This window comes from Haliotis rufescens, unplaced genomic scaffold (genome assembly GCF_023055435.1).
Source record: "Haliotis rufescens isolate VD_foot unplaced genomic scaffold, xgHalRufe1.0.p SCAF_6, whole genome shotgun sequence".
Classification (NCBI taxonomy): Eukaryota; Metazoa; Mollusca; class Gastropoda; order Lepetellida; family Haliotidae; genus Haliotis; species Haliotis rufescens.
Window position 1 is genome coordinate 10,336,976 of NW_025964334.1, and position 22,436 is coordinate 10,359,411.

The 22,436-nt window shown below is 38.3% G+C and overlaps 1 protein-coding gene across 5 annotated transcripts in view; it reads left to right on the plus strand.

Moving 5' to 3' along the window:
• The first annotated feature begins 393 nt into the window (after positions 1-393).
• The window catches only part of LOC124151650, a 28,337-nt gene continuing 6,294 nt past the window's right edge, over positions 394-22,436 (plus strand). For 2 of the 5 annotated variants that reach the window (XR_006863395.2, XM_046524227.2), the window contains exons 1-17: positions 394-792; positions 9,717-9,922; positions 11,332-11,421; positions 11,953-12,106; positions 13,622-13,817; positions 15,068-15,161; positions 15,724-15,801; positions 16,438-16,586; positions 17,044-17,099; positions 17,503-17,614; positions 18,385-18,555; positions 18,709-18,844; positions 19,172-19,291; positions 19,704-19,755; positions 19,890-20,042; positions 20,229-20,465; positions 21,138-21,293. Coding sequence is in view for 4 of the 5 variants with exons in the window: in XM_046524227.2 (XP_046380183.2) it covers positions 729-792; positions 9,717-9,922; positions 11,332-11,421; positions 11,953-12,106; positions 13,622-13,817; positions 15,068-15,161; positions 15,724-15,801; positions 16,438-16,586; positions 17,044-17,099; positions 17,503-17,614; positions 18,385-18,555; positions 18,709-18,844; positions 19,172-19,291; positions 19,704-19,755; positions 19,890-20,042; positions 20,229-20,465; positions 21,138-21,293 (2,224 nt within the window). In the remaining variant the exon portion in view is untranslated. The remainder of the gene's footprint in view (positions 793-9,716; positions 9,923-11,331; positions 11,422-11,952; positions 12,107-13,621; positions 13,818-15,067; positions 15,162-15,723; positions 15,802-16,437; positions 16,587-17,043; positions 17,100-17,502; positions 17,615-18,384; positions 18,556-18,708; positions 18,845-19,171; positions 19,292-19,703; positions 19,756-19,889; positions 20,043-20,228; positions 20,466-21,137; positions 21,294-22,436) is intronic. The other 3 variants (XM_046524225.2, XM_046524226.2, XM_046524228.2) reach the window with 2 other exon arrangements.

Here is a 22,436-nt window from a genome sequence, read left to right on the forward strand (position 1 = left end):
ACAATCGATCAGTAACGTCCTAGGTAACACTCGGTCAAGAATAAGCATCAGTTTGATCAACACAACCTGATTCTTTAACGAAGATCGATACAAGTATAAATACAGATTCACCCATCAGGTAGAACAGTTCTACCATCCATCGATCGTGATAAACATATGTAAACAAACCGTACAGCATTTCCCTGGATATTCATATCTAATAATACTATACTAAATAAATATAATATATGAAACCTGTTCATACTCAATATATGAACTTGGTGGATGTAAGGTAAAAGTCAGCGTGACACTTAGAACAGCATCGAGTTTCAAAACTCACAAACGCTTCAAAGCTCGACGCTAGAAAGCCGCAGTTGACTAAGCGTTCGGCTTCACCAGGTGAATCGCTGCGTCATCACAGGAGCGCTCAGTCAGAGCGGACGTGTGTGTGTGACTGGACCCTCGAGTCAAGAGCTTAGCGCGCGCAGAGGAAACAGGACCGGGGTATGTGAAGCGGGTAGGGTCACTGGAGCATGACTGATTTCATAGTCCCCCAATCACAAACAATCTTCGTATGGAAATGTCGGTATGACGTGCTTCGCTAATAATACATGGTAGGAATCACGAGGAGGTTTTGTGTATAGGCTGCGTGTATATAAAATCTGCTGAGAACGAGGACAGTCAGTTCAAACTTGGAATCAGAGAGAAAAAGACTGTTTGTTTAAGAAACGCCAACAAAGACTTTGACCATGCGGACATTTATACGTTACTTTGTCCTCTCGGTGTGTGTGTATTTAGTTTCGAGCAACAAAGGTAAGGATTTTACATATTTTCATAATTCATATTATCAACAAATGTTATGTTTTGGTAACTTTTATGACAATTTAAATCTGTTTGTAACCATTTATATTTACACATTTGCATTGTAATGCTGTATGGTTTTAATTTCGATATGTTTCTTAACTTATTTTAAATAATGTATTTAAAATGAGACGCTGTGTCATCGTCAGTCAGAGTGTTTGTACAATATGAGTGAAAGTGATATGTTCTGACCAGATTCCCATTAGACATAATATTTAACACATAACCCAACACATGAAACGATTATGGCATTGTTATTATAAGAATGGGCTTGAAATCATTTCCAATATTCAAAGGATTTCAAATACCAGAAAATGGCAAATTCATGTATATTTCAAAACTGTTATTTACATCCCAAAAACGTAGAATGTATTCAACCTGATATATCCCATTCACATAGCACAGAAACAGCTGCTGCAGTCATCTCGTTCGTTTCAAGACGCGCTTGTTAATCAATAAAGTACTGGGCCCGAGTAAACTGTATCATGGCGACTATAACAACAAACGAATGTTAATTGGTGTTATTATTATCTTTGTCCCCAAGATGTTACGTAACGCCCATTTCAAGTTTCCTGTTACTATGGATACGTGTCTAGGATCCCCCCACGTTCTGTTCTAGTCAAATCCTAGCCATCGTGTTATAAACAATCGTGTAACCGTTAACCGTTGACCGTCGTGTGGTTCATTATGATGCTCTGAACCTGAAGCGCGTATGGAGCAGTTTCGTGTTGTAAAGGTCTTATACAGTACATGTATTTACAATGAATCACACGTTTAAAAGCAAATAATATGTTTTTGACAGGTAGATAACGTTATAACTGTGACAAGTAAACTCACGCAGCGCACCTGCTGTACTGATCCCACCAGCAATTACATATACAACCAATGACTGCGGCCTTTTACACAACGATAAGCCTTGTTATAGGTATACCAGGCAACAACAATGTCCATTGTTATGATGTGTCATAGTTCGATAAATCCGTCCTTCACGCCCGATCAGGAAATAGTAGGTTCTATTAATACATGATCAAATGAAAGAGTGAGTATGGTGTTACGCCGCTTTTAGAAATATTCCAGCAATACCACGGCGGGGGCACCAGAAATGGTCTTCACACATTGCACCCATGTCGGGAATCGAACCCGGGTCTTCGGCGTGACGAGCGAACGCTTTAGCAACTAGGCTTACCGACCGCCCCCAATATATGATCAAATAGCTGGTAAAAGTACGTTATTTACACCCTTCTCTGTCACGAAGTCGTTATCAGCAAACAGTGAGTGAGTGAGTTTGGTTTTACGCCGCTTTTAGCAATATTCCAGCAATATCACGGCGGGGGACACCAGAAATGGGCTTCACACATTGTACCCATATCGGGAATCGAACCCGGGTCTTCGGCGTGACGAGCTAACGCTTTAACCACTAGGCTACCCGACCGCCCCATCAGCAAACAGCCACAATGTTGTAGGCCGATTAAAGTTTTAATTCAACCCCACCCAAATCACTCAGGCATGTTCGATTGTTGAATGTCGATTGACACATTAATTATGTTCAATGTCATACATTTGTTCTGTTTACACGTTTTGGTTTTAACGACGTTTATTATATCCAACTTCGTTACAGCCAAATCTACTAACCCTAACGTCTTTATATTCTAAATGTGACGTAAGAAAAGAAATAATCGTTAAAGAACCGGAATAACCATGCTAGCAAGCGAATGACGATGAGAAATAAATTGTCAATGCAAAAGATTAACCAGCCTAGATGTTCTGCCCAAACAGATTCCATTGGCGTAAAGGGCCAAATATCTGTAGAAATTCTATGAATGGAGTACTGAAAATCAGTGATGAAACCAGGCGTTAAACACGCATTTGTGACCGGAATCTTCTGTCCCATTTACTTATCGCTTTGACCGACCATGTATCCCCTTGAGCGGTAACTGAGGGCAGGTGTATGTACGCTATGCCTGTAGGTAACTGTGAAAGAGGTCAACCTATTCACGAAGCAGTTCAATGGGGCTGCCTTGGGCGCACACTTAGGTTAAAATGACCGTCCAGTAAAGCCTCATTATTGAATAAGTATTCGTCTTTATTGTATTGAATGTGAGTCATTATTTATCAGGGACTTGGATATATATATGCGGGCGAGATATATTTTTGGATTCAATTTGTGTTTTGAACCTTGTAATCCATATCCGATATTATTCAGAGTACATCGTGGTATTAGAGCCGTCAACAATATAATACCTGAATAATATTCAGTGCGTTTATATCCAAAAGTGTTAAATGTTTTCCTTGCGACTCATATATATTCATGTGTGGGACACCATTAAGGTGTATAACAAGTTTCTCGTCTAACCTCGGAAATTTTAAGTATAGTTGAGATAGCAAACATGTAGTGAACCCGGCTAAACTAATGCTTCCTTTACTTTCGTATATCCACAGTTCAGATTAGCTCATATTTTCATGTTTGAAGATAAACAAGCTTTTATGGGTCTAGTCCATGTCTATTGTCAGTGTAGTAGATTTACCTTCAGATTCCAACGTGACTGCACATTTCTACGTATTACACAGCCCCTATGTCAACACCTGGTCACTGTATAGATAATGGCAGACCATGTGTTTGTTTATCGGTATACCTGAGCTGATTGCTAACTATAATTACGTAATTTTATACACATAAAATCAACAACCACATTTGTAAAATGTGTTAATGTTTGTAAGAAATTGAATGTACCAGAATGTATAAAGAAGTCCACCGAAGTTTAAATATTAAAATGTTGATAGGATTTTGATCAAAATGTGAACTCTTCTTTCGCTTCATAAGGAAGTAAATTTCGAGGACTCTTGACCTCGACTGACCATGGTCTTGTGACGGGCAACCTTTCATCTAAGGTCAAGGCATACTCACCTGAGAACCTGACCAGGAAACGCAGCGTCCAGAAAATCAATTAACCCTAGACGGCAAAAACACTACCTGTCAATATGTCAATCATCATCACGTAATGTGTTTGTAAGGATGGGATGGTTGCGCAACGCTCAAACTGATGTGTCCAGTGTGACATCGTGAACCAAATGTACAGTAAACTACGGTTATAACGAACACGCTTATAACGAACTGACCGATATAACGAACTTATTTTTAGTCCCGGCCATTTGTTGTACATATGCTGTATATATGCTTATAACGAACTACGGTTATAACGAACTAAAATAAGGTCCCTTTGAGTACGTTATAACCGTAGTTTACTGTATAACAATTTCGTTAGAAGTCGATATGATCAGAGTCACAGCGGTTTGTTGCATGTTTTTAATGAACGTAGATGACCTGAGTTCACAACACAAATGTACAGTACATGTTCTGAAACTGATTTTACATTCTGTCGCTTTTATTACATTTTGTGAACTCGATTGAAATAGAAAATGAGCATTTATAAAAAAAATATATCTCAGGTGATTTTTGAATCATAGGAAGTAGTAAAAGTGCCACACAAATTTTCGCATGAGGACATCGCACCCTAAACAATGACATGATTATGGAATAATGTCAAGGAAATAATTATGCCATATGATAGTTTATTAAAAACAATAAAAATCCATAATATGTTATCATAAACTGCTTAAAAGGAAACAGCTTCCTGTCATTTATGTGAAAAGATTCCTCCCCGGCCATGTTAACATTCCATATGGTTAGACAGCCTTGTCTCATACCTGTTCATGTAAAACGTTATTTACACTCGCCATGACGAGTAGTTGTGCTCGTAAACGTAGTTCTCACATAATAAGATGAATATACTCCAAAATGAAGGACGTTGTTTAGGACCTGTTATTTATCTCCTGGCTCGTTCTCAACCCTAGTGAGCATGCAAGCGTGAACAAGATAAAGACATTACCTAAGGGGAACGGAAACTAATGTAGCTAACACTTATTATGTAATACCGTCAGTGCGACGAGGTGTCATTATAGATAGGTCGTTACGGCTGTTAAATATCCATAAATGTCCGTTACGTACATTCATTTCTGTAGTTTTTTGTTATATAAATAAATGTTCCTTTCTTTCTTTCGGCCTTTCATTCTATCATGCGTCCTTCTTTCTTTCTCCTTTCTTCCTCTCATTTTTTCCCTCATCCCTTTTTCCGCATGATGCATTCAGGGAGACACGTCTACACTCTGATACAATGAAGAGGTAGACAACTGTATCTGAATACAATCCATCAAAAGTGGATACAGTAAACTACGTTTATAACGAACACGTTTATAACGAACTGACCGATATAACGAACTGATTTTTTAGTCCCGACCATTTGTTGTATAAATGCTGTATATATGCCTATAACGAACTACGGTTATTACGTACTAAAATTAATGATCCCTTCGAGTTCGTTATAACCGTAGTTAACTGTACTTATAAAATATCACTATTAAAGTCTCGTTCATATAACGTAATATAAATGACTAACACGTCATCGTGTCGTAATGTTGATTTCAATGTACATCTGATTGCCTGATATCAAACACTATCTCTTTCACTCATATATGTACATGCATCACGTGAATGTAGTTTATTGTAAATGTTCACGTGAGATATATAAGCGTTTCATATCCTCCCAACTGACCCAACATGGTATAACTTTTCGTAAACGGTTATGATAAGAATAAATCACGTGTGAATGAATCTGTTATCATAATTATGCGTGGGATTTTAAAACTTCGTCATGAAAAAGTTTACCAGGATGATATTTTTTCCTTCCTAAGTTAAAACTGATGTTCATATAAGGACAATGCAACACCTCCGTAAACAATCTTTCGCAATAACCTAATTACCATCAGTATCGTCCCACATAGCCGGGCGGACCACGATATAAGATAGCTCAGTTGGCTGAATGCACGTTAGTCATGCTGTGGTGCACCGTTAGTCATACGGATTTTCATGCAGCTTTACACCGTTCGCTTATTGTAGAAAGGAAGGGGTATTTGTCATATGAATGTGTAAGAATCACTATTCGTAAGATTCGTCCTCCACGACTATTAACCATGAAGCTTTGATAGATGTTTTGTTCATATTTTGATCGTTAAAGACATCCACTACGGCACAGGCACTGATTTACTCAAACGAATGTTATACTAAAACACCTGTGAAAAATTCTGTATTGTCATACATTATATGGCTCCATTTTATAAATTACTAATACGTCAACGCCCCGATACCAAAAGCAATTACTAGTAGATCGATGTGTATGCGTCAGTGATGGGGCACCTGTCAAACGATATTGGCAAATAATAGGGTCAAAGTTGTGTTCCCTACTGATGCACGTATAATGCTAAGTCCCCTGAAATGACATCTCGTTCGAAGTATTTATGTGATTATACTCGTGTTAGCAGTTTGTGTAATTCTGCTTTGAAACTGCTCGATAATTAATTGCAGATGGTCCTGAAAGTGAACTTAATGGACACGCAAGTTTAAACTTAGCCATTCGTATACACCACCGATGTATTATTCAAGCTTTGTCTATTATAAAGCTCCTTGTTCATGACGTGAGGGACATTTCAGACATAACGAAATGAAAACGCTGCAATTTCTCACACCCGCAGCGTGAAGGCGATACACTACAGCTTCTTGTTTCTCATGATGGACACTTGTGATGTGTTCTGTTTAACGGTCTCATAAATCAGTTTTGTTGCTGGAAGACATTAGCATCCGTCACCATCATGTGATGAACAAGCCCCTTAAACATTTCGTACTGAAAAAAACGGATGTCTCATATCCTGAAGGGCTGCTGATGTAGGATGTGACACGTGAGGGCGGCTTGGGTGGGGACTGAGTTCCTGAAACCCACATTGTGTCACATGTCGTGGGGTTACACGAACATGGAAGACAAAGCGATGGCTTAACATCTTAATAACATTCTTTAGTTACAAAGTTTAAACCCGATGTTGGGTGGGATTGTCTGCTGTTTTACTTCATTGTTGTTTGTTTGTTTGTTGTTTAACGCCGCACTCAGCAATATTCCAGCTATATGGTGGCGGTCTGTAAATAATCCAGTCTGGACCAGACAATCAAGTGATTGACATCATGAGCATCGATCAACGCAATTGGGATCGATGACATGTATCAACCAAGTCAGCGAGCCTGACCACCCGATCCCGTTAGTCGCCTTTTACGGCAAGCATGGGTTGCTTAAGACCTATTCTACCCCGGAATCTTCACGGGTCTGTTTTACTTGAAGATTAAATATAAATAGTTTAGCAACAATACATGCCTATTGGTCGATACTCATTGTAGTGTCATTTCCTAGTGATAATATCATGTTATGAATCAGCCAACACAACATGTAATACACAACGCCAACGCCAGAGAGTAATCAGTCTGGATAATTCCATTTCAAGATGAGTGTCAGTTATACGAGTAAAAGGATTGGCATTAGATATGAAGGCGACTATGCTTGTCGTAAGAGGCGACTAACGGGATCGGGTGGTGAGGCTGGCTGACTTGGTTGATGCATGTCATCGTATTCCAAATTCGTGGATCGATGCTCATGATGTCAATCACTTGATTGTCTTGTCCAGACTGGATTATTTACAGACCGCCACCATATAGCTGGAATACTGCTGAGTGTGGCGTTAAACAATAAACGAACCAAATCAAACCATTAGATATGAAACTTGACATCATAGAGACATTTAAAGAGTGACTACAGCATAACACGTGTCTATTCATATATAAGTAGATTACCAGTAGAAGTTTCTAAAACTCACTCGCTCTTCACCAGAGAAACACCAAAGGCACTTCCAAATGTCAAGATCCCAAATTCTCACAACTACAATCATTCGGAACTCTGACAAAGTAACCTTTCCCTTTAAGCCTTTAAGCCTTTTCACTTTACTCGTATGCACAAAACGCTACCATGCAGTATTTCTGCCACCTCCTTGAAGCAGGACGCACAGGTGTAAACGTTACACATGACCACGGATTTAGTGGTCAGGCGATGGTCAGACCTGGGACATACAGTCCGCTTAAGGTATTCATTAACCTACCTCGCGATTTAATTACCTCGAATGTGCAAACAGCAATTTGCAGGTACAGTCTAGGCTTGGGGTCGCTCTGTGAGCCTGGTATGGGGTGACTAGGATTGTTGTATTTACCATAGGCGGAGGGGCAGGTTGGAATTGACAATTAAACTTGATCCAGGTGATCTAGAGACAAAATATACGAACTGGGTATTTTCTAACGTGAATATAATGAAATTAGGCTCGATTTTCGTATTTAAAACATAGTGACTTGTGAAAATTGAGGATATTTGTTCTATGGCAAGTATGTTTGTTCTGAAACAATACATCATTTGAGTCTGGTAATTAAAGAAAATATTATTCAACTACTTGTTTTTATTGTAAATGGCAAACATAACTTGTCGAGAAATCAACAAATTCTGTTTTAGTTTGTTCAAAGAAATTAATATTTTACAACGATATCAAATATTTTACTTTTTTGACAGTCACAATCTTTGGAGAAATATTCCGCAATACCTTTGCTCATCATGCATTGCCTTATGATACTATAAATAGAAATAGAAACAAGGATCCTTTGATTCTTCCTATGAAAGGATTCCTCTTATATTATTCAAAGAAATACAGTTAGGATTCATGTTGTTTTCCCGCTGTCTGATATGAATTCGAACTTTAAAACACAGTCCTGTCTCTGGTAATTTTATGACAATATTACCTGTAATCACCACACAGGTGAAAATAATACTGACTCTTCAGACAGGAAACTAGCAACTTATTGCCATTTTATGAGGCAGTCATCATTCAAGACTGGCAGTACAACTTTCCAAATGTACTGAATCATTTGGAAATAAATTCCTCCACCACAGATTCATACCATAGACTCTTTGTGGAATACCAGTTATATAGACCTTTATGTCAATGTACCCCAGGCTCTGTCTCGTAGCCATATCTTAAATCATATATTGACATCATGGGGTAAAAATAACTGAAGTTAACTGACGTCCCAAAGTTTTCTGCATACAATTTTGCGTTAAAAGATTCTTTACTGTACATAACGTTGTACGTTTTCTTTTAATATTATACTCACAAACGTCTAGAAAGCCACGCAAACAGTTTATGTATAGTGTTACAGGTGCTAGTATCAAGAAAGTATGTGCCATGCACTTAAAGATCTTGGATACAGGTTGTTTATATAAATTTACTGTTATGTGCATTGTTTTGTTTTGTTCATACGTCACGGGAATAGCAGGTTCATGATGGAATCAATGCCATGACATTGGATATATAAGAACTGTGTGAAGCAATACAGTACAAGGCCATTGCTGGACAAAGTTCCTTATGATTTAGATATCTCACGCACATATCTTAAGTGGAACACATCTACGTATTTAACAGCTTTATACACACATCTTATCATAATCGTACAGTGTTTCCAAAGTGCGTGATGTGTACACTGCGTGCTTCGTTTTGGCAGTTGTTCAGTGAAGCCATTATGTATGCATGTTTGATTTTCGTGAACTTATACTGCACTGTTAAATAATAGACACGAACTCTTTCAAATAAGACGTTTTATTTACATTTCAGTTGACCCAGTCTCTGTCGTGTCATGTGTCTTGTTATTAAATAATGACTCAGCTTAATGTTTGACTGTTAGGGACCGACCGTTTGATATTGGGAGGAGTTGGGATGGGGTGGAGGTCAGGGTCGCTGATTTGGTTGATGTAAACCTATTCTAATTGCGTGGATCGATGCTCATGATGTCCATCACTGGATTGTCTGGTTCAGACTCGATTAGGTACGGGCCACCATCATATAGTTATTATTAAAATAATGTTAAAACAAACAAACTTGTAACATCTTTAATCTTTTCCTTGCAGCCTATGTGCAGGTGTCCGACACAACACTGACCGAAATCAGCGAGTGCAAGTTACCTAGGACCATATATATCACAGTAACAACAGATGGCCATTCCTTACCTCTAACACTCACCAAGAATGCCGATATTGATATAAATGTTCCGCTATACACGACAAGTCTGTTTCGAGATGATGAGGTGAAGAAGGAAATCCTTCTCGACATATCGGTGAGTTGGAAATGATGAACGGTTCCAGATCAACTAAAAATATATTTTCAGCACAATTGATTCCTTAGGTAATCAACGTGGTTTTTTTCTACGTGGAATATACCCTTAAAGATCCGGGTTAGAATTGGTGTTCAGCAACTCAAGCTTGTCGTAAGAGGCGACCAACGGGATCCGGTGGTCAGGCTCGCTGACTTGGTTAAAGCGTGTCATCGTATCCCAATTGCATTAGTTCTATGCTCATGATGTCTATCATTGGATTGTCTGATCCAGACTCGATTATTTACAGACCGCCGTCGTATGGCTGGAACATTGCTGAGTGCGACGTTAAACAAGAAACAAACAAACAAACAAAATTCTACGTGGAATTAATTGTCAATGTGCAGTTTCCTGATGGCGTAACGGGATTTTTGTATGCCCAAGAATACTGTTGTAAAGATGACATTCTGTTATCCCTTTTAAGACATATACACTGATTTCCTACTCTAGGATATTATTCCGTAAGCAATCATTCCCTGTTTATCTACGTTGAAGTGTAGCAAGTTTAAAAGTGTTAACTCCATATTTAATTATAAATCTGTTTATATATGGTTTTGTACATTGAAATTTTCCACAACATATGCATCCTGCAAGCATTCTAAACGTACTGATCTTGATATGTATATTTAAAAGATGATCAATAGATATCCTTAGGGATCGGGTTTCGGCATTGCATTCCAAAATGCACTCAATCACATCAGGTATTCGACATATATGCTGCATATGCTATTGATTTATATCATGTTTTTTGCATTGATATATGAGACACGAATCAAACCGACAGCATGCATTTTGAATAGGAATTGATAATCTGTTATCAGTTGAGTTGCTTCTAGTTTTTGCATAAACAATAACTAAATAAACTGGAATGGATACTTGTACAAGCCATATATAAATATAAAACGTTTGTGCTCCTTTTTTGCCCACTTCAACGAAGTATATTTTAAGTATCTCCTGAGGCAACATATCAGTTATGGCACATCAAAATATGACTTCTTGATAAGTTTTAATGACTGTAGGTAGGGTGTTTTGGGCCAAACTAAGTAATAAAATGGTTCTACCACTCCCTGCATAGAATTATTTGAGTTCCTCTAGAAACTGAAACGATGTCATACAAATGTGAAATCCAATATAAAAAAATCAACTTTAATGAATACCTTGGTGTACCACCAAGGAATTTTTGTTAATTTTTTATCTATATGAAACACATATTTATGAATAGACGTAAAACTATATACATATATGTGTAATGCACACCGTAATGTGTTCTTGTGCAACATCTCATAATATTCGAGTACTTTAAGTTTTGTAAACAACGTTTAATATTTTACACCAAATGCATTATATGCTTTAACAATTTTATCTATTTTCAGGATAGCGCAGAATACCAAGATGAGGTGCAAAAAGCGGCCATGACAGTTGACTGTCAGATGCTGGAAAACCAAGGAGTAGATGTATCAGTGGTAGGTAGTCACACCATTCAGACCAAAAAGAGGAGTGTTCACGTACAAATCAAAATCACGTCTTCCCATTTCCTATTTACATTATTTTTCCTTAGTTCATATTGGCCCGGGGGCGGTGGGGTAGCCTAGTGGTTTAAGCGTTCGCTCGTCTCGCCGAAGACCCGGGTTCGATTCCCCACATTGGAACAATGTGTAAAGCCCTTTTCTTGTGTCCTCGGAAGTGATATTGGTGAAATATTGCTAAAAGCTGCTTAAAACCATTCTCACTCACTCACTCATATTGGCCCAAAATGCTCATGAATCATATACTTGCATGTGCTAACTTTTAGATATCAGTGGTAAGTATATATAGAATGAGAGAAGACAAGCATTGCAGATATTGATGAAGCAATATCATATATTGATCGCGTTGGTGTAGAGGTCGTATGTACTTACGAGAAGGTAGTGTGGTAACTATATATTTGGTACAGTGATGAAAAACAAATTTCAGCTGCAAAGCCCTCATGATCAATATCCTTTTTGTTATTTCAGCATGGTTCAATCACAGTGGACCGGAAACTATATATTATAGAGAGACCAAAGAGGCAGCGCCGAGATACAAATTCAACAAGTGATCCAGAAGAATACGAAATTACTGAAGATGTTGCACCAGTCACAGCAAATGATTACAGAGAGGCACCTCCAAGTACGCACTCACGTTATTATTATTATTGTTGTTGTTGTTGTTGTTATTGTTGTTGTTGCTATTATTATCATCATCATCATCATCATCATCATCATTGCTATTAGTGGTGTTATTCTAGTTTCACTATCCATTTGTATTAAAAATAGTTTCTTGAGAAAAACGTGGGAACATGCTTAAACTGTAGCACCACATGGCCCCTGGGGATTTCACGTAACGGTTGATGACTCTTCCTCTAGGGTATACATGTGACTTGCGGGAAACGAGGACCAAGAAATAGGAAGTTGATGACGAGAACGTGGAATGTAAACCTTCGCAAGCATCTGTTAAGCATTTGAGTTAAAGGAAACACTTCGGGAACATAGCCTCTTTCCCCTATATATTAAAAGGCACGTGTGTCAGGGATATTTGACGAGATACGAGATAAGACTATCCCTAGGCTTGGTCTCGATTCGCTACTTGTGGATAATACGTGTGACTCAATATCCACCTGTATTGGCTACATGTCTTCATGTCTGATGTAATGATTACATGCATGTATGGATAAATCTACTTTACTATCCACTCCCTTTAAGCATACATACATTCATCTATACATTTGAATGGTGTATTCAACCAACCAACTGGCCTTGCAATTAGCTTGTATTTATATATCAGACTATATACAGACTAGACGATCTTAAAGGGCTGAAGCATACGTGCTTTATATATATGTTTAATTCAATCACGATTCTCTGTTTGTTACGCGAATAGTTGCCTATAACCAGATACCTATCAATGATATAAGGCATTTTGCATGTGCGATAGAGCGAACATAGAGACGGTCATATCACAAGGGGTGTAATAACCAGACCCGTATTACACCCCCTGCTGGGCTGATATGGCTTGTCAATGCATTTTAATGGGCGATCGATACAGACCGGGTGTAAGAAATTGGAGTTACGTCCTTAGTGCGTCGTCAGTTCGACCAGCTCTCCCGTGACAATGTCTTTCAAATAAGGTGAAACTATTGCATTCACTTGCAAATGGATAATGTTACAATTTGATGTTATTGTATGAGACGAAAAGGTAATATGTAGCATTTTTTATGTCGTACCCCAAATCAACTCTCGACCCCCATGTCAGTCCTCTGGTCTTCGACCCTCGGGCTGATATGGAAGTCTTGGGTTGATGTTACCTTAATGACCTTTACATTAGTAAACGCATAATAATGTATAAATGTGCAATATAAGCTTGAAACAACATCAACGTGCTTTTTTATATGTCGTGTATACATGGTGTTAATATATAAATCATTTTGACCCCATGTTTTACAAAGGACATACATTACCGTCCTCCTTGTGTTAATAAACGGAAACTGTAATGGACAGTGTCATACTTAAAGTAGGTTAACCCTTGTGAACAATAAGTAGAAAGGTACCATCACACATACTACATTCCGTTGTGCATACTCCCATCACATGTTTTGTTTACGAGACACATACTTCAAGTTAATGATAATTTTATTCATATTTCCAGCGGCCGAGGATCCCCTACGTACCATCAAAGAAACTCATCAAGTGCTTCCTCTCAAGGATGCCACCATTACTAGACATAAACGCCATTCTTCACAATATGTACCGCTGAAAGATGCCCCCCTCGACAGGCAAAAACGTCAAGTTTCACAGTATTATATTGATGTCCTTGCTCTTGTAGACTACGGCGTTTATGAAAGGTGGGTTTAGTAGATGTTGGGGGTTTACGGAAACGCCGGCGGGTAAATGATAGTTAACACCTGCTAATCTAGTCCAGGTTGGCGTACCTGTGTCGTTGTACCTTGTTGACTTTCTGTCTAAGGTTACTGACCTCCAGTGCTTGTGTGTGGTCAATAGACCATGAATTTACGTCAATATTATTAAAGATTTGTATTAGTTATATTTACCATATTTTTGCATATTGATGTTTGGAAGTATTTATGGATAAAAATATCTTATTTTATCTTATTATTTGAAACTATTGAAGTAACTATGAATAAGGAAGAGAATTTATGGATGTCAACTTCTTTATTATGAGGAGCACAACGTTTCGGAGCATATGCTTACTCCTTCAATCGCGTCCTAATGTGTATCACTTTAAATGCCTTTCAAAGACTTAACTATGAACAGTTTCTCTAAATATGAAGTATTGATGCAATGAATCTTTCACACGTTTAAGAATTACGTACTCCGTATAGTACCACTACCAGTACAAGTACAGATGATCATTTTCGTGTAAAAACGAAAAGCATGTTCAAGGTGCATTTTTGTAGTAACAGAAGATGTGTTATTCCGAGAGAGAGCAAAATACCAACATACTGACAGAAACGTCGGTTAATTGACACACGTTAAACATGTCAATAGTTACGTTAACGTCAACAGAACATGGAGGCCATGTGTCAAGTTCATTCAGAAACAAACATAACCCAGAGCGGCAATTAGGCTAGTATTTTGACGCCAAACTTGGCCCCAAACAATCTCACAACCAACAATGTCGCTATTTCTGGAAACATGGATAGGAACACACGCTGAAAACAAATATAAGAAGGTGTCAGTTTTGTTAAGCGTGTTTTAGATTCCGCGTCCTGAACAAATGCTCCCATACTGAAGGATTGTTTTATATACTGGTTTTCTGTCCCTCAGTTCAGAGTAACGTTATTTTCACTATCTATTTTATGTCTTTGTAGTTTGTATGATATAAGTGTTTTTGTCAAAAACATAAGTCAAAATTAGCAAGAAGAAGGAGTTTTGAGTATATCAAGACAATTTGAAAATATGTACATTGATAGTTCATTTCATATGGTAGAACCTGCACACAATTGGGGAATGGTTATTTTTTGGGAAAACATGTTTGGCATATTCATTGTGAACTTTGTCAGCGTACCTTCAGTTAAAAGAGGCAAGAAAATTATGAGATGAAAATACTTATTTTCAAAATATTATTTTCCAGATGGTATGGCGTCAGCACAAAGCCAACCGCTGCTCAGAAAAAAATAGAAACCTTGCAAAACATAAGACGTTACTATGCCTACGTCATGAACGGGGTAAGTGGATGTTTATCTTGTTACTAACAGCACCTTAATCGACCTGGAGGCGGCAAAAATCAGACAGGGTGTCGACAATTGAATGCGTGCAAACTATTCGCCTACAGGGATTTCTGTAGAGGTCCCAGCATTAAGCACTTGAACACACCCCTGACTAATGACTTACGAGCTGTTTACTCAATAAATCTGCAAATGGTTAAATAAGCAAAATGAACAAAGTGGGTTAATCTAGGATGAGGTATCTCTGTACATAAATATTCATTCGTTGATATATACAGTACACTACGGATATAACGAACTCAAAGGGACCACTAATTTTAGTTCGTAATAACCGTAGTTCGTTATATGCATATATGTATACACCATAACTGCAGCAATTAGTCGGGACAAAAACATAAGTTCGCTATATTCGTCAGTTCGTTATAAGCGTGTTCGTTATAAACGTAGTTTACTGTTGTTGATTAAAATGCCCAAACTGTAATCTTTTCTTTGAATATATTGTCTTTTTTCACTATATGCCTTTGTTACATGCTATATAGTTGCTTATTTTCGTCTCTTATAGGTCAGTCTGAGGTTCAAGTCAATAACTGGCCTTAACTCACGGATTAATGTTCGGCTTGTGGGCTACTATGTGGCCGAGGTATGCAATAAACCTATTTATATCATTTAATGACCCGAGGCTTTTAGTACCCACTCAACAAACTGTTAACATACCATGAAGTAACCCGAAACATGTCTTCCTCGTTGAGTATAGAGAATTGTCGTCATTTTTAATTCTATTCTCACTATTTCGTAATTATTTCCTAAAATTAATATAACATTTCATAAAACATCTTAGTACGCCTCTGAGTTTCAAAGTTAGAGACAAGTGGGGTGTTGATATTTGACATGAACTTTATGTAGAGGAAATAATTATACAAGACGTTATTTGGCCCAAGGCAGAGGGTTGGCACAATAAGATCATTATCAATACGTGTGTATCACATCACAACTACTGGTCAAGCAGTCTCTTGTACCAGGCACAGCGCTTACAGTGCAAATATGAGAATTAACAATACATGTGTATCACACCCCAACTATATCTTGTATCTTGTATAGACTTATGTGGGATTAATTAATGATAAAATAAGGGTGTCGTCATGAACATAACTCGATTGGCATCTGATATTATTGACTTCAGTATGTGTTATATCTACCGTTGTGGTATCCAATCGACCGATTTGTTTATTTTAGTTCATATCTCGTTTTCATGAAGTAATGTGTTTATTGTTTTCAGACCGCAGCTTCATCGCCATGGACAGAATCATTCCGGATATCCGGTAGTTCTGGTTCCGAAGTTGATGCGGACAAAGTACTTGTATATCTCCGAGATTGGGTCGCCAGGACGTCACTTCCGGCAAACGATCACGTCATGATGTTCTCTGGGTAGGATTTAGTTGTACAATTGTTAGAAGTAAAATCTGTTAAAGTCAATTTTGATATTTGACGTTGCCCTTGGATTACAGTGCCAAACATGCGAATGCCGGACATAACGAGTTGATATTTTGGAAGGTCGTAACATTCGAAAAAAAATGGGGGCGGTCGGGTAGCTTACTGGTTAAAGCGTTTGCTCGTCACGCTGAAGACCCGGGTTCGATTCCCGACATGGGTACAATGCGTGAAGCCCATTTCTGGTGTCCCCCGCCGTGATATTGCTTGAATATTGCTAAAAGCGGGGTAAAAACATACTCACTCACTCGAAAAAAAATATATTTGTGTCATTTCTATTGTCCGGGGTGACTTTGGAGTAAATGTACTGTGCATCATTGTGTATAAAAGGAAGTACTTACTGAGAATCTATTTGGACGCTCCTCTGCAATGTCTTGTATTTCTGTTCTTTCAGGTATGATCTTTACACTATCAACTCCATCACCAACGCCAAATCCACTGCCACTTCAGGTAAGCAATTGCCTTTAACAGATCAGACGAAGGATGTAAACCCTGGACAAATATTCCCAATAATTCCTGTTCATACATTGTCCTATCTTAAGGTTTATGGCGTTAACAATCTTGTAGTGCGACTTGAAGATAGGTTATCCTGGATTGGGGGTGAGTATGGTTTTACGCCGCGTTTAGCAATATTCCAGCAATATCACGGCGGCGACACCAGAAATTAGCCTCACACATTACTACACCTTGATCTGACTAAACTAACAAAGCAATAGTTATTATAAACGACTTTGATTATGTAAATTGGTGGTATATGTAAGTATAATTATTGAATGGTTAACTGAACAGTTAATTACACTTTCATCTTTGTTGGAGTGATGGTATAATGTATTTTATTGGTGTTTTATTACAGGGCTCGCTTACATCTCGACTATGTGCAGAAGCGACGGGAGGAGTATTTCATTGGTGGAAGACGTCGGAGGGTTCCAGTGTGTTGATACTGCCGCCCATGAACTTGGACACGGGTAAGTCTATGTTATGAATGCGGTACTTGTTCTCTAAAACTGGCCTGAATGAGTCTTCACCGTTATTACCATGTGTTTTTGACGCGATAAGCACATACATGCACTGGGGACTCATTTCAATGTTAGGTTTGATGTTGTTGTTTTTTCATTACGAGAGTTCACGTTTAAACAATTTTTTTGAGTGTCTTCGGATATTCATCGTTCACGGAACGATATTTGAGATACCGATAGACTATTTCCGATTACAGTGATGGTATTTGTAGGAATCATCGGAGGCTTTTCTAGACACACTATATCACTTCATCTATTGATGAATAAGTAACAAAGTTTATAATGTTACTTAGTAAAGTTATGTTCCCGATATAACCATTTGATATAAAAGTAACGAAATATATAGTGTTACTTAGTGAAGTTATTTACCCGATAACCATTTGATGAAAAAGTAACAAAATATATAGTGTGACTTAGTGAAGTTTTTTACCCGATAACCATTTGATATAAAAGTAACGAAATATATAGTGTTATTATGGTGAAGTTATTTACCCGATAACCATTTGATGAAAAAGTAACGAAATATATAGTGTGACTTAGTGAAGTTATTTACCCAATAACCATTTGATAAAAAAAGTAACGAAATATATAGTGTTACTTAGTGAAGTTATTTATCCAATAACCATTTGATAGAAAAGTAACAAAATATATAGTTTTACTTAGTGAAGTTATTTACCAGATGACCATCGCAATCTGAAAATATTTTTTCCATCTTTCAGCCTTGGAGCTAAGCATGATGGTGATGGTAACAACTGCAAAGCAAATGACCGTTTCATCATGTCTGGGGGATCATACAAGACTAACACAGAAAATGAACGGAATCCATGGTTCTTCTCCACATGCTCAGTCGATTACTTCCGGACTCTGATTTCATCCCTTTCCAGGACATCGTAAGTATCTTTCTTTATTTCAGGAATTGTTTTGAGTCAGTCAGAGTTGGTCTGGAAACGCTAAATCCAAGACTGTTTCGACGAAAGGTCCGTTCAGGTTTCTGGAATTGTACACTGGAGGTCATTACCATTGTTTGTATCGCTATGTTTCAGAAATGGAATCCAGTGTCTCACCAGTGCCTTGCCTGTAGAAAGTGTTCCGGATATAGGCTCGGTGAACCCAGGACAACTGTACAACCCTGATCAGCAATGTCAGATGACCCATGGAGCCCGTTCAAGACTCTGCATGGTAATAATAACAACAATGATACTGATGATACAAATAATATCATCATCATAAATTAAGTAGTACCGGAAACCTGTGTGATGCATTTGGTCTGCATGCCGACCGCCAGGCAGGGCAACAGCAAGCTCCATATTTTAACGTCTTTTGGTATGACGCAACCGGGGGTTGAACCCCGACCTTCCGCTCTCCGGGTAAAGCTCTATCCATTGGACCACAGAAGCGGTCCTGCGGGACCATAGAGGACCATGTAAAATTATTTTTTGCGGTATTTGCGGTATTTGCGGTATTTGCGGTCTTCGGTTATGAACGTCTATTTTGTGTCTGTTTCAGGGTCCAGAGTTCGGTAATTACAGTCTGGTGTGCACCAGCATGTTCTGTTTGGATCCAACCAGCGTGGGCACCTGCTTTCAGCACGAGGCTGCCCGGGGGACAACCTGTGGCGATAGGAAGGTGAGAACTCCTACCCCCTTCTCTTATCTAACTGTACGTTCACACAGGAACTTTTCAGTCAAGTGGATCCTCAGGCACAATACGTGACACACATGGAACGTATTAGTGTATCTCGGTCAACAGTATCTTATCTTATGATGTATCATGACCTGATGTATTCATTAGCATCACTAGTTTCATAAAAAAAGAGCAAAATGGAAATGATTAAGCCCTTCATTCACTCATAATAATATATAGTTGGCAACGAAAAATACTAGTATATGCCATCGGACTCTCAAATGTAATTCTTTCTTGAACGGCAAAGAACTTATAGTCCAAATAAAGTGACAGTGACAACGAATACATTTTTTGTGAATGAATTTTAAAGCGATTTTGCCATCAAAATATTCATTTACCTTTGTTCATATTTCAGTGGTGCATAGATGGATTGTGCCAGTATTCCCCTGAAGCTCCATCTGCGGACGGTAAGTGAAAATATCCAACCACTTTGACCTTCTAGATCAAAACTAGCCAAAATCCAGTTCTCTCTCATCCACTGTCTTAAGTAATTTCATATTTCTTCATTGTAGTAAAAGACATATATTCTCTTATTTTCTAGACGATTGTGTATTTGGAGACCAGAGCGGGGTATCGTTTGAGGGCCAGACTTGCGAGGACTTCACAGCCGGTGATAACTCTCCGTACTGTTACCAGGAGGTGGTCAGAGGCCGCTGTTGTGCCTCCTGCAAGAGACATTTCACAGGTGTACAAAGTAAGTGGATAAGAATAAATAAAAGTAACCATTATGTCGGCAAATGTTTTTAACTGAAACACAATTGCTAATTATTGCTACTGTTGGTGTATACAGGGTCTTGATTGCTGGAATATACATCCAATTAAAGGTTCAATTAGAAACATTTGGTTGTTATGGAAGTTTCATATGTGAACCTCTCGACAGGCTGTCTTTACGGCGACAAGGTCCGCGGCTGCGAAGACCAGTTCTGCGCCTACATATACGACGACGGTACCCGGTACGCGGACAACTGCTGTAAGACTTGCGGACGTGGTGTTACAGTCCCCATTACGACAACTACAACAACGCGAGCACCAGTAACAACAAAAACAATAACAACAACAACAACAACAACAACAACAAGAGCACCTGTTCCCACTACGGCATCCACTTCACAAGGAGGTACGTCAGAGGGATGGGGGAGACGGGAGTTGGGAAGCTTTGGGATCATTATCATTATCGTTGGTTTCACCAAAGTAGCTTCGACCTGCCAAATGGGTTTTTCTGCGACATTAACCTGACGCGCCAAGATATAACTAAAATATCACATAAAACAGTGTAAAAAGTAATCGCCTGCCCGACAGTACGAGAGGATATTTTTGTCGGATGGTTAACATGTACAACACGTCCGATCGTCTGGCTAAAATCGTGTTTTGTTTAGTTAATAAAATTATATTGTGAGTGTAGGTTTGCGATAAAGACCCGAGCTTAATATATCACAGAAAACATGCAATGAATATTCCACGGATAGATCAACGATGCATGATCTCAATTATTCTCATTGTTAGTCTTTATTGTTCAGTCTAATGTATAAGTAATCTGGATTGGCAATATATTGGACTTGCAATCTATAAAAATACTGCTTAATGCTGCGGGAAAATCATTCGAGATATTGTAGAGGTCGAGACTGAAAACTCCTTAAAACGCTTCATGTCATATATTGTTAACTTCGAAAAGTGATAGTGTCGTAGGCTGTTTATGTCAAAGTGATTATATATTTTATCATTTAACTTACGAACTAGCCATGCCATAAAGTAATAATAACTGTGAATGTCCTTTTCTCTGCTGTTCCAGGTGATTGCACCAGTAACCTTGGTGACAGGAATGGCGTAACTTTCAACGGAATGTCGTGTGTCGGATACGTCATCTCAGACCCAGGCGTCTGTTACAGCGAGTCCACCCAAAACTACTGCTGCTTCTCTTGTAAACAGAGACAAACGGGCATACAAGGTAAGGGAGATTACTCTCATTTGCTAACCTATCGCTTAGAGGATATGGGACTAACCTGTCGTTACAAGATGGCTGCCACGACATAGCAGCCATCTTGTTTTCTGATAATGTGTGCTGTTTGCTAAAAGAGTTAGGGAGGTAAAATTCGGGTCGAAATGCTATTTTATCTTGGTTTGGGGATCTGGAAATTGATATCGCTTTAATCAAAAGTTCGTTTGTGGACAATTAAAAGATGTTTGCATGATTGAAATGCATGCGTGTTCATCGATTCTGTGTTTCTGCTTGAGAAATTGCTTAACTTGTTTGAGTACTGCATGTGCTTATATCATTCTCATTACAATAACACTTATACAGCATAATTTGCATTGTGTGCTTTCGTTACTAACTTTACAAATACAGCATAATCTGCGTTGTGTACTTCTTTACTAACGTTATTGTCAGTTCGATGTTTGATCTTGCTGTTTTACCTAGCTTCCTGAATGAGTTTCAACATCACAAAAACACGATCATTGTTCTTTCTTATATTTTTCCTTAAGTAATAGTAAAAAAATCGACAACTGTCAGTATTATCCAATGATAAACGCCAAAATGTCATCAAGGTACAAATATCAATAAGATATTGATTTGCTTTCACTCGCTTTTTTTAATCTGAAAGATGTTTTTGTGGCTGAGAATATTTTCAGTAGTGTATGTTTTAAGTCAAGGAGGTGTTATATAACCTAAGTTGGTATTGATACTACCACCGCCTTGTACTTAACATAGTGTTATACTGGTTGACATTAGGATGCGTGAGACTCATTCATTTGGAAGTGTGGAAAGTATTTTCCAGAATGAAACCTAACGCTTTCTTCTTTCTTGATGTGCTAATATGACTGCTTTCATTAATTACATATTGACAACCTGTCCGATATAACATGTGTGCCATGTAACCTCCACTGCGTACGATATGCCATGTCTGTCTCTGTTGTGTGAACTGTTGTTCTAACAAACCTAACCTAATAAAAGCTTTCTCACCTGAACTGTGTGCTCTGTAATTTATCATGAGAAAGTTCCTCGGAGGACGATAAACCTTCAGGAGTTACCTCCCTTCTTTAACAACCAGACCTGTGAACTGCAATGGATGTACTTCAGCTCGCGAGGAGA